Raw genomic sequence first — 11,970 nt, 5'->3', positions numbered from 1 at the left:
AATCTTTAATTATTTTACAATGCAAAATTGGCCGCGCCCGTAGTTTTTTTACACTTTCGATCAAATAATTTTTAGCGTGCTTCGCTCACTCCGCTCCAAGATTTGGACGCACTCGGGCCTTACTTACGGCAATGAATAATTTGTCTTGAGTCTGTATACGCGGAAGGGGGGGGGTCATAAAAATTTTCAAATTTAAAAAATCAAAATGTGCACACAATCTTTAGTTATACAATGCAAAATTGGGCGCGCCTTTTTTACACTTTTGATCAAACTTTTTAGGGCGCTTTGCGCACTCCGCTCCAAGATTTGGACACACTCCGCGCCTTACTTCCGGCAATGAATAATTTGTCTTGAGTCTGTATACGCGGAAGGGGGGGATCATAAAAATTTCGACCCATGATAGGAGGGGTCGTAAAATCTTTTAGCCCGCAATGGGGGGTCGTAAACAAAATTGACTCCGGTCACCGACATATTCATGACCCCCCCTGCCGAAGAAAATGACATCCCCCTAATATAGATTGATCCCAACTAGGTGCAAAAACAGGTGCATGAACGAATGAAAAAATTAAATGTGATTTTAGCGAGTAGTTCAAAGTGATTTTCTTCCCGGCAGTGTAAACAAGCTGGCAACCTTTTTTGGTTGGTCTTTACCGCATTCTAAATTTTGAATGCTAACGTTACGTTGCGTAATTGAGAATGACCGAGACTGCTTAGAGCGTCTATTCTACAGTTCATCGTGTAGGAACGTGACCACTTTCGCCGTTGTTTTTTTCACTATTTCTTAAGAAAGACATCGTTCATACTTCATTGGAGTTGCAAGATGTATCAAGATGTAGCCGAGTATGGTGATGGGGATGTAAGTTTCCAATAAATAACGTACCAAGTCAGTGTAAATGGTGGCGAAGCCAACATATGTTATAAATTCCGTACGAAAAATGCAGCTACTCTGCCGAATTTTGCAGCCATGACATACAAATTACAATCCCAATGAATTAGATCTGAGACTAGTAAGCAACTAGGTTTTACTAGTCTCAGATTAGATCGAGATACTCTAGCTAAAATACAGATTTACATTTTACTATCTTACATTATCTTGCTGTATTTCAGCTAGAGTGCCATGTAGAAAACCTGGGTTTTTTCCTGAGAACAATACAAACGGTCGCATGTCATAAGTTGGGTACAATTTCCATTACATGGTCAAAAATGACAAAAAATGTATTTTTTGATTTGTTGTATATATTGACAATCTCTAATAATTAACACCATTTTTAACCTTAATACCTGCTTAATTTGTGAGATAATACTTAATTACTAATTAATTAATACACAGGTGTCTATGTAAATCTCAATTTTCAAATGGGTTTTTCTCAAATCGGACCTCAAAAACAAAAAATGACTGTAAAATTTTTATTTTATGCAAGAATGTCATCAGATTTGGAGGATATGTTCTCAATACATTAACGCTTCAAATGAACTATTTAAAATAATTGTACGTATGTTAATTACATTGTGAAGGTCAATGACCTTTTTACGAGTAATTAGCGAGATAGTTATTCTATTATTGAGGAAATGACTATCAAGAAGAGAAATGCACATTAGCATACTGCTAAAAATACTGAAATTCAACTAGGATTTCATTAAAAATGAAAAAATGGAACATATAACCTGTTAAGGTGGCACTTCACACCTTAATAAATTTGCGACTATTTTTGCATTTTTCTCAAAAATAATATCACACTGGTAACAAAGTTATGTATATTATAGGGGTAAGGAATCCAGTTACTACACTGGAATTTTGGTGACATATGACAAGCGGTACGTTATTTATGATAAGAAAAGAGGTACCGATAGAATGTACCTCATTTCTTAACTTATATAATGAACCCCTTGTCTTGAATCACCGAAATTTCAGTGAAGTAATTGGATTCCTTGCCCATATAATATACATACATGTATAACTTTTGTTACCAATGTGTAGTTACTTTTTGAGAAAAATGCAAAATTAGTCACAAAATTTATCAGGGGGTGTAGTACCACCTTAAGTAGTCAGTAATTGTTTTAGTTGTACAAATTCAACATTCACAGCTGTCAAAACATCATACCCTCCCTAGATTTGAAAAAGTAACCAGTAGTTTTGACATGCTGACATGTGAATTTTCATATAGGCCCTATTGCACACTCCCGCATCCGCCTGCTCCACATCCGCCTGCTCCTCCACCCCTGGCATTTTTCATTTCAACTGATGTGATTTTTTTGCTGAATAATGTATAATTATATGCTTCAGTAGACTGAAAGAGTATAAAATTAGGCTTAAAATGAGGTATCAACCACTGCTGTAGGATATGGGGTTACGGAAAGCCAATCAAATTTGTATCACAATTTTCAGAAAAGTGTAATCCCTCCACCCTTTTAGCATACCCAACTTATGACATGCGACCAAACACAAAACGTTCAAACCTGAACCTGTTGTTTAGCCTATTGTTAAATTATAATTTATAAGTGGGATTATTTTTCCTCCATGACATGATTGCCACCAATCTTGTGTCAATAGATTGTGGCCAATTGACTTGTCCATAAATCAATACCCATTGATCGTCTCTGCCAAAATGTTTATGGTCATTGTCAGCAGGGTTGCCAAACCCGCGATTTGGTCGCCCAATTGGGCGATTTTCAACTTCCGTCCCGCGACAAAGAAAGTGCTCCCGCGATTTCGCGACATTTGGGCTACTTTGAAAATCTTACCCGCGAAATGTATTAAATGTTGGGCGATTTGTGACAAAGCCGACTTCAAAACTTATTTTTTGATCATGATTGCCAATTCTTTCAATGGTCATTCAACAAAAGCACCAAACAACTAATTCAATAAGCAACAAAACACTTTGTGGTCAGTGTGCTTCCCATGACAATGGCACGCACAGGGAGGGGGCTGGTTAATCGCATCACATGTTGTTGCTAAAGACCACTTGAGCTGGAGGATTATCCTTAGAATATTCCGATCTAAATACTCACAAGTGGTTTAAGACAACTTAAGTAGCTTCTTAGTGTCATCGGGGTGCCAAGTTTAAGTTTCCACTTCAACATTAAGTTTTTTTCCCGTTGGCGGTTCTTTTGAAATAAAAATGTGTAAACACCTACCGCACATATTTGAAACGGCATGATGAACAAAAATACTGGCCGTTTTGAATTTAATTAAAAATATTACATGCACATGTTGTTATCACTCAGCTTAAAGGTCATTTCATACTACCACCGCATTTGCGATCGTTGCTTTTATGATGCCGATATATCGATTACTTTTGCATTAACTCAACGCAACTCGTCGATTTCCCAGTTAAAATGTATTTAACTTTATTGCGATATCGCAATGCAGTACTTGCAGTACGATGCAGTGCGACAATGCACCGCATCGCAAAACAACGATCGCAAATGCGGTGGTAGTATGAACGAACCTTAAGGCAAATTTTTGTAGGCCTACCCTTTAGTCCCCCCCCCTATATTGCAATGAATGGCATGTCTATTAATAAATGTGATTGTTTTCCTTGCATTTTTTTAATATAATTTTTAATTTGTTTCAGCATTTCCCAAAAATTAAAAAGATTTTTTTTTTCAATTTTGTTAGTTTGTAATTTATTTCAATATTTTCACAAAAAATCACAAATAAATTTTCCTTACAGTAGGCCTAGGCCTATAACAAAAATCTGTTTTTGTTAGTTTTTTTATTAATTTCGGAAAGGGGTGTAGAACCCCCCTGAGCCGTCTTTTAATTTTTCTTCTTCTTTTTTTTAAAACTTTTTTCATTTTTTGTTACTTTAAAAAAATTTATTTCAGCTTTTCCCAAAAATTCCAAAATAAAGGGGGGTATAGAACCCCCCTCAAATCGACTTTAAATTTTATTCCGCTTTTTTTTATATTTTTCATTTTTTTCATTTTTTGTTGTTTTTTAGAATTTATTTCAGCATTTTCCAAAAATTTCAAAATAAAACGGGGGTGTAGAACCCCCCTAAATCGACGTTAAAATTTTGGGCGATTTTTTGGCTATTTGGGCGACATTTCACGGCTAATACCCGCGACTTGGGCTAAAAAGTTTTGGCAACCCTGATTGTCAGTTGTCACACATAAGGCGTGTTTCTATTGGGACCGTTTACCGGTAAAAAGACGGTAAAGGGATTATTTCTGCTCAATAGAAACTGACCTTCCCCGCTATTTACCGGTAAACAGGGCGAGTTTTTTACGGTAACGCTTTCCTTCTTGAGGAAGGAAAATGGCGGGGACGCTTACCGGTAGACGTCAATAGAAACTCGCTCCGTTCCGATTGAAGGCGCATACAGGGAAGAAAACGGAAGTTGAGTCGCTGAAATTGACCTCTGCATCATCAATGAGCTAGCTTGTTTATGTATTATACCATGATTACCATTCCGTTCGCAAAAATTCTTAGGCCTAATCACATACAAATATTTGACTCACTTGCTATAAATAAAGTAAATATTCATAATGCATTATCCCTGCATTATACATATTATGCTAAATATTCAACATGAGTTATGATTTATGATCCTAGTAAAAGCCATGAAATAAAACAACAACAACAATTGTGTTTGGGAGTGGCCTTCTCTCTTTTCTCTTTTTCCTAGCTATTTTCTTCCATTTCTTGCTTTGTTTATCAAAGCTATCTAGGCCAGCATGCATATATTAGCCTACACTGGCTATCCAGGCTTGTGCATTTGTATGAGCTTGGAACGGTCCATGGTTTTCCATGGATTAGCATGTGTTCCTCACGGACCAACCTGGGTAAACAAACAAACAAACAACAACATCAGCGGATGAATCCAGCTGTGCATGCGGAAAAAAATAGAAATCAACTCGGATCCATGGCGGTGTGTGCTTCAGAAAATTAGAAAGATTTCATGAATTTAATATTATGTTGTTGATGTTAAATTACTATTCGCTAAAAAGAATTAACTGAAATTAAACTGTGAAAGATTAAATTCTAAGACCTATTTTTTTTTTTATGCCAAGAACAATACTGAGTACTCACGTCGATATCACTGAGGGGGATTTCCCAATAGCTCCCAATGGCGTAATTTGATGTACGAGAACGAATGAAAACGCTAATAAAAAAACATTATTCTTCAGTCTTCTTTTCTCATGTTTGCTACCTCATTTTTAGCCAAACAATTAAGAAAATACTACAATATTAAAATCCACAATGCTTTGCGATTGACCCGGGGATTGACCCCAGTGCACGACCTTTCGCCGGCAAACTTTAAAGGTGTGTCAATTGACGCTGCTCATCGAGTGTTTACCGGTAAACAACGTGCAATGGAAACTTACCGTTATCCGCCTTTCGCCGCTATTTGACGGCGAACAGTTTTACCGGTAAAATGCAGGGGACTCAATAGAAACACGCTATTAGACCCATGTTTGTAAGACTAGTAGAAGTTTCAAGTACAAGTATCATATTCTTGCAAGGAGTAAATAAATATTGATAAATAAATTAATAAATGAATTTATAAATGAATAAATAAATAAATAAATTCAGTTAGATTTAGATTCAGTTAGATTGAAATACATAAATAAACAAATAAAAAATTAATAAGCAAAGTTTCAAGTACAAGTATCATAAGTAACAAGGCTGCAAGGAGTAAATAAATATTTATAAATAAATTTATAAATGCATTTATAAATGAATAAATAAACAAAAAAATTCAGTTAGATTTAGATTCAGTTAGATTGAAATTACATAAATAAACAAATAAAAATTAATAAGCAAATAAATTAAACAACTTAGTATAAAGATTGTAGAGTAAGCCTACCTGTATTTAAAAAAGGCCTAACTATTGATAATAATAAATAATAATTGTATTAAATAAAACTAATATTGAATACCAAAAATAATCATATTAAAGAAACAATACAAGCCCCAATTTACAATTAAAAACAAATTAACCTAATAAATAAAAAAATTAACTGATAAATAAATAAATGCATAAATAAATAAATAAATCTGAATAAATAAATAAATAATTTCGCTCCTGCCTGACTCGACGCCCGGCCCACACATGCGATGAGTCAGCTGATCATCACTGATCATGTACGTCCATCAGAGCTGACTGCACTGCCTGCTGTGTTCTCTATCGATACGATCAATATAACGGTAAATCGTAGAGTCGGCAGTCCTTTAAAACTTCCTGTAAGAGCTCACCTCTTGTCAGGGATTATCTTGTGAAGACTATTATTATAATATGAAAGGATGACATTATAATAACAATAGGCTACGAGTCAGGTTTGAACGTTTTGTATACAAACAATATGTATGATGTATCTTTTCATGAGATGACTAGACGCGACCTCAAATCCAATCTTACTATAGGGGAATGTTGTATCTATCTATCTATGTATCTATCTATCTGGTCGCATGTCATGAAGTGGTCATCTTTTGTGTAACATAATGTTTTATGATAAAAATATCACCAATCTTGATTCACTTCAACACAACTTTTAATGAATACATTAGACCATTAAAAGTATACATTTCTGGAAAGCTTATATTACAAGGATGCCAAATCAACAAAGTATAATATCATACTACAGGGTGGGTAAGAAATATACAGGGTGGAACAGCAACAAAATTAGCATCTTTTGTGTCATGGTAAACCCCATATTTTCTTTTTCTGAAAGCTATGTAGCTCAAAATAAATATGGATTCAGAAAGACATTGCATGGGCCCTTCCAACAAATTAGGAAGAAAGAGTTTGGTATCCCTTATTAAACATACAGGGTGGTCAAAATTGAAAAAATAATTTTACAATTTGTATGACATTATCAATCAAAATTTTTTCCTCCATGTCTGGCACTAAAACTAATAGCATAATTGAATTCCTCATCAAATTTCCTTAAAAATATGTGTACTTTTGAATAAGCAGGGTGACCCGGGCAAGAGATAGGCCATTTAGAAATGTCGGAGCATTACGTACACACTTTGTACAGTAACATATAGGGAAAACTGTCTTAATTAGTATTTAATTAGGCAATTAATTAGTTACATCTTTTGTTACAGTTGATCTACTATGAGGTAGATTAACAATCCAGGATGATATATGTGCAATTTGGTGTTCATGCTAGTTGTACTTTTTAAGATACAAAGGTTTGAAGTTTGCCATATTTTCACAATTTTGTGTATAACCCTATGGGGCTCACCCGCCTGCTCACCCGCCCAGCTCCTCCATTGACACATCTTACATATTGAAGTATAACTCTCAAAGTAGTTGTCTAATTGACTTGGGTTTTTTTGCATTTGACAAAGAACATAATTATCTACAAAATGACACCAAACTTTCTAAAATAGGTATCATACTTTTAGAATAAACTAAACTTGAAGTGGGAAGAAAGCATTTTCATGTTACGGCTCCTCCAATTTTGGGTGACCTATTTGTGACATGCGACCATCTATGTATGTATCTATCTATGTATGTGTATAAAGGCTCCATCAGTTTCGATCCAAATGTCACGAAATTCATACGGGAGATCGAGGAATATACCGAGACGGTTATGCGAAAATTTGGTTGAAAACGGTCAAAAATTGGCTGCAAAAACAGTAAAAAAGTGAGTTTTTCGGGCAATTATATAGCGGTTGTTTGTTTACGGCCTATGCCAACCAACACATCCACATGTCTAGCATAAACCGCGCCGTTGTTAGCGTCGTCGGCGTACACGACGCGCGCCACTTGACTTGCACGCACGGCGTACAGGTCCGCATAGCTAACTTATGCGTACATGGTTATGGTTTAGGATACGGGATGGGACAACGGGATTAGGCCTACGAAGACTTAAAATAAAAGGTAAGCTTACTTTGGATGGATTAAATAAATAAATAATTAAATGTGAAAAAAAGGAAGCTAATATAAATAAGAACAGAATTAAGTAGGCCTATTTCATGCAAACGGAAAATCACAAGGGAAATGTAAGAAAAGGCAGATTTAAATAAATAATGGCAACGGGGTTAAATAAATAAATAAATAACATGGAAACGGAAAATTACAAGCTAAGCAGGAAATATTAAAAGGGGGAGAAGAAACTGAAAAGAAAGAAAAGCAAGAAGCTAAAAAGGAAATGCAAGAAGGGACAGGTCTATAAAAAAAATGAAATTTACCTTTTCAATGAGTCTACATGTTCAGTAATTCCTCCTGTTTGAGTGAACGCTCCCGTTTACTCATCTAGTGGGGACTCAGCAAGCGCTGGTGTCCCGCTAGTCAAAACAATGGCCACCATTTTTATTTACATTGTCCATTGAAGTGAGAGAGAATTGAATAGATGTGTGTTTGTCACAACAGAAATTAACACAACTAGCAAATCACCTGTTAGGCGAGTGAAAGTCGATTCCGAGTTTATCGTCCCCCGCCCGCGTCACTTTTTGGACACCAAAATCACCCACGTCAAATTTTCAAAATGCCAAAATAATTCATTATTTTCAAAGTATCAGTGTTTTCACCAGTTTTAGCAATTGGAAACATATATTTTTGTTTGTAAAACATATAAATTTATAACTTGGAACCAAAACCAGGCTCTTTTCTAACTTTTCTAGTCCCTACCCATACAAAAACATGTTTATAAATAACATGTATGAGTGTGGCTTTAAATCGACACGCACTTTAGGTCAATAATGAAATCTGATGAAATAATGAAAATGAAAAATGAAAAAGTCACCTCACCAACCTGGGAAAAAAAAGGGACGATAAACTCGGAATTGACTTTCATTAGCCTTACGCGTAGTCATGGTGCTGGGCGCGTTCGAGTCGACGGTCGCCAGCACCCCCTTTTTCCAAGATGGCGGCCTCCATGCGTGTACCGGGGGTAAACCAAAAACCTCATACTTGTAGGACAACACAGTAAAAAAGAAAAAACTCCTCCGGCCCCCTATGTTAACGCATGTCTCCCAGTAGGGCATCATTAAATAATATCTCCCCTGGTAGGACTACACATTACAACAACAACAAAAAGACTCCTCATAGGGTCTATGAATACACATTAAATCACCCAGCTATCATCATGAAAGACATGATCATTGTCATCATTATGTAAATAAGATAAGATAACAGCCACTATAATAAGTTCAAGATGTTGGCAACCATAAAATGGAATAAACAATACTGATTACCAGTTAGCTCCTGTGTATAATGATATGAGTGACCGGATATCAGACAAAAAAATTGACCCGCAAGTCCAAATACAACAACCTTATTGGAGGTGATTAGTCCGAAAGGCCCTTTCAGTGCTTTTGCAACTAGTTAACTTAATTTGACCCCTTAACGTAACAAAAACAAAATTCGACGTTTTATTCAAGTGTGCACAACCTTGTTCTTTGCATCACAAAAGTCCGTTTTCCGAAATAATGTAAACCGTAAAAGTTTTTAGCCTCACCAATTCGTCTGTTTCAGTAATTTATAATAGATAGAAATTAGCAATAGCATCTCATGAATTTACTCGAGAACTCTAGCTTCAAATTTGCACACGATAGTTACGCATTAGATTGCTTTGCTATGGTTTTTCAGTTGGACAACGGTGCATTTTTTTTGCACCAGAGTTTATTTATTCTGTTAATGTTGAAATTTGGATATAAGTCAACTGTATCTTTTGAGCAAGATTTGCCTATTTTGGACAGTTTAAAATTTTGCTGAAGTGTAATTTTAGCAACATTTTTGATGCAATCGCCTGTCGTGATCAGCTGTGTTTACTTCTGAACTTCCATTGGTTAGGTTAAAAAATTAGAAAACTTTGCTCCTGACATGCCTTAATGCATTTAATAAAAATCAGAAAAGATGTCAAATAACCTTGTCGGACAAAACTCTTTGAACATGGCCAATGCATCAAAATCATCTAAATCAAGCGATGCTGAGGCAGGGTCTTAGCTAGAAATTGAGGGTTGCCCGTCATTTGAATAAATTTGCCTGTCCTAATTTGACCTTTAAAATATTTACCAGACATCTATAGCCCATTGGGGGTTCAAAGAGTTCAAATATGTGCTGATATGGCCTTGTTCTACAAATTGGGTCTACTAAAAAGGGCAATTAGCTTTTCAAAACATACAATTTATGATATAGCATCTGTCAAAGGCATTAATTTTGCCCGTCCCAGGAGCAAACTGGCCGTCTAAAATGACGGCCAGATGGGTGGCTAGTTAAGACCCTGTGCTGAGGTCTTCTCAGTGCTCAGGCCCCATACTATAAAGTAGAAATACTTGAGACTTGTTTCTGACATGCATGTTTTTCTAACCAGAGCAGTGAGTCACTTCTGCAGTTGATGATGTTTATTGCAGACCTGCCAGCTGTTAGAGGCATTATTTCTAATTAATCAGCATACGGCACTCAAGCAGTGCATCAGGGTTCCCATTTTTGTGCATCATTGCGTTCAGACGCGTATTTTACAAATCTGGACGTGCCACCAATTTTTCTGTTTGTGTCTGTGTAGACGCAACAATGTTTTACTCTCAGAAGTGGTTGAAGGCTTGACTTAACTCCATTCAAAAAAATTCAAACCTTTGACTATGACAGCTGATTTTGACTACTTTTCCAATAAACAATTTTTTTTTGATGGTATGAGCTTGTGTCTAGAGATGGGAAGAGCATTTGCATATCAAGATGGGTGAATATCATTCTCATGTACATGTATGGAATGGATTCACCTGTAAAAGTCATACCCTAAAATGTATGTATTTTGCTGGTTTTCCTACCCTAAATGATATGCATGTATGATCTACAACACATTATGTCTTTTATACCCTAAACACATACCGGTACCGTATCCTATGATTGCACAGGTTTGTCCTCCCAATTTAATTGCCTGACCTTTGCCAGCAAAATATTATGCAGTCTTCTCATTGCTCCATCAGCCTTCCAATGATGGCCCACCAAAAGTGATCACCCGGTCCAGGAAGCCTGATAATGTGAAGGTAGGAATGAAAAAATTCTAAAATAGGTTTCACTAACTGGGGCCATGTGTGGACTGCAAGATGGTTGTTTGAGTTACTTCTGTCATGGATGGCGGGCTGAGAATAGCAAACAGGTGCCAATCAGAGAGACCTAACCTTTAACCTGCTTTACTCACTTATGCTATCAAACTTGCATGATATTTAATGTCAACATTCATGTAGCGGTTTTTTCCGCTATTTATTCAAATCCACTAGGATATCACACCATGTGGCTGCCAACAACAATGGCATCAGTTTGACTAGATCCCAAACAGCTCCCCGTTATACACCTGGGTGGATTGGAACAAGCGAAATAAAGTATCTTGCCCAAGGACACAACACATTGGCTCTGTTGAGGTTTGAACCCACAACCTTGCAATAATGAGTCAAATGCACTTATCGTTAGGCCACAAAAGCCCTATATACAAATTTCTGATCCATGTTCAAGATGCATATAATTGAACAAATATTGCAGTGTGCTCCTTTATTCACAGTAATGCCTGCGCAGTAATAGAGACTATCACTATTTGTTTACATTCACTTTCCAGGAAAAATAATTTACGAATAACCAACGATCATTGCCCTCACTTGCTGAATGTCATGTCGCTATATATTGGCTGTAAGCGTTGTTCTTTCACATACTTGTGCGCAACACACTGTTGGATCTGTTTATTGAAGGTTACGAACAGGAAAGTCCTCAACATTACTAACTTTTTTTTTCTGTAATTAGGTAATTTTAATGTGATTCAAATAATATTTCAACTGACAAGAATTAAAGGTGTGGATTGTTGTTTTTGCTGTCTACTATCGTGTCACAGAAGATAGTAGGTAGCAAAAATAACAATTCTTACCTTTTTCTCTCAAAATCTATGCTCCTTGCCAATAAATCTTGACAAATGCAACAGTATGATAGTGCAACTTTTCATACTAGCATTTTGGAATTTCCTTTGACTGCAAAGCACAATGGGATAATCAAAAGGTTTTATTTTATTTTAATATGGAGAACT

General features: G+C 36.1%; 1 protein-coding gene across 2 annotated transcripts in view; it reads left to right on the top strand.

Moving 5' to 3' along the window:
- Positions 1-696: 696 nt before the first annotated feature.
- Positions 697-11,970, top strand: part of LOC140150968 (eukaryotic translation initiation factor 3 subunit L-like) — a 38,004-nt gene continuing 26,730 nt past the window's right edge. The window contains exons 1-2 of one of the 2 annotated variants that reach the window (XM_072173134.1): positions 699-856; positions 10,886-10,945. In XM_072173134.1, the coding sequence (XP_072029235.1) occupies positions 821-856; positions 10,886-10,945 (96 nt within the window). In that variant the 5' untranslated portion in view covers positions 699-820. Of the gene's footprint in view, positions 857-10,885; positions 10,946-11,970 lie in introns of both variants that reach the window. The other variant, XM_072173136.1, reaches the window with a different exon arrangement.

Source organism: Amphiura filiformis, chromosome 4, assembly GCF_039555335.1.
Source record: "Amphiura filiformis chromosome 4, Afil_fr2py, whole genome shotgun sequence".
In the NCBI taxonomy this organism is placed as follows: Eukaryota; Metazoa; Echinodermata; class Ophiuroidea; order Amphilepidida; family Amphiuridae; genus Amphiura; species Amphiura filiformis.
The sequence above is the reverse complement of the archived record's forward strand: the minus strand, read 5'-3'. Positions and strand labels throughout refer to the sequence as shown.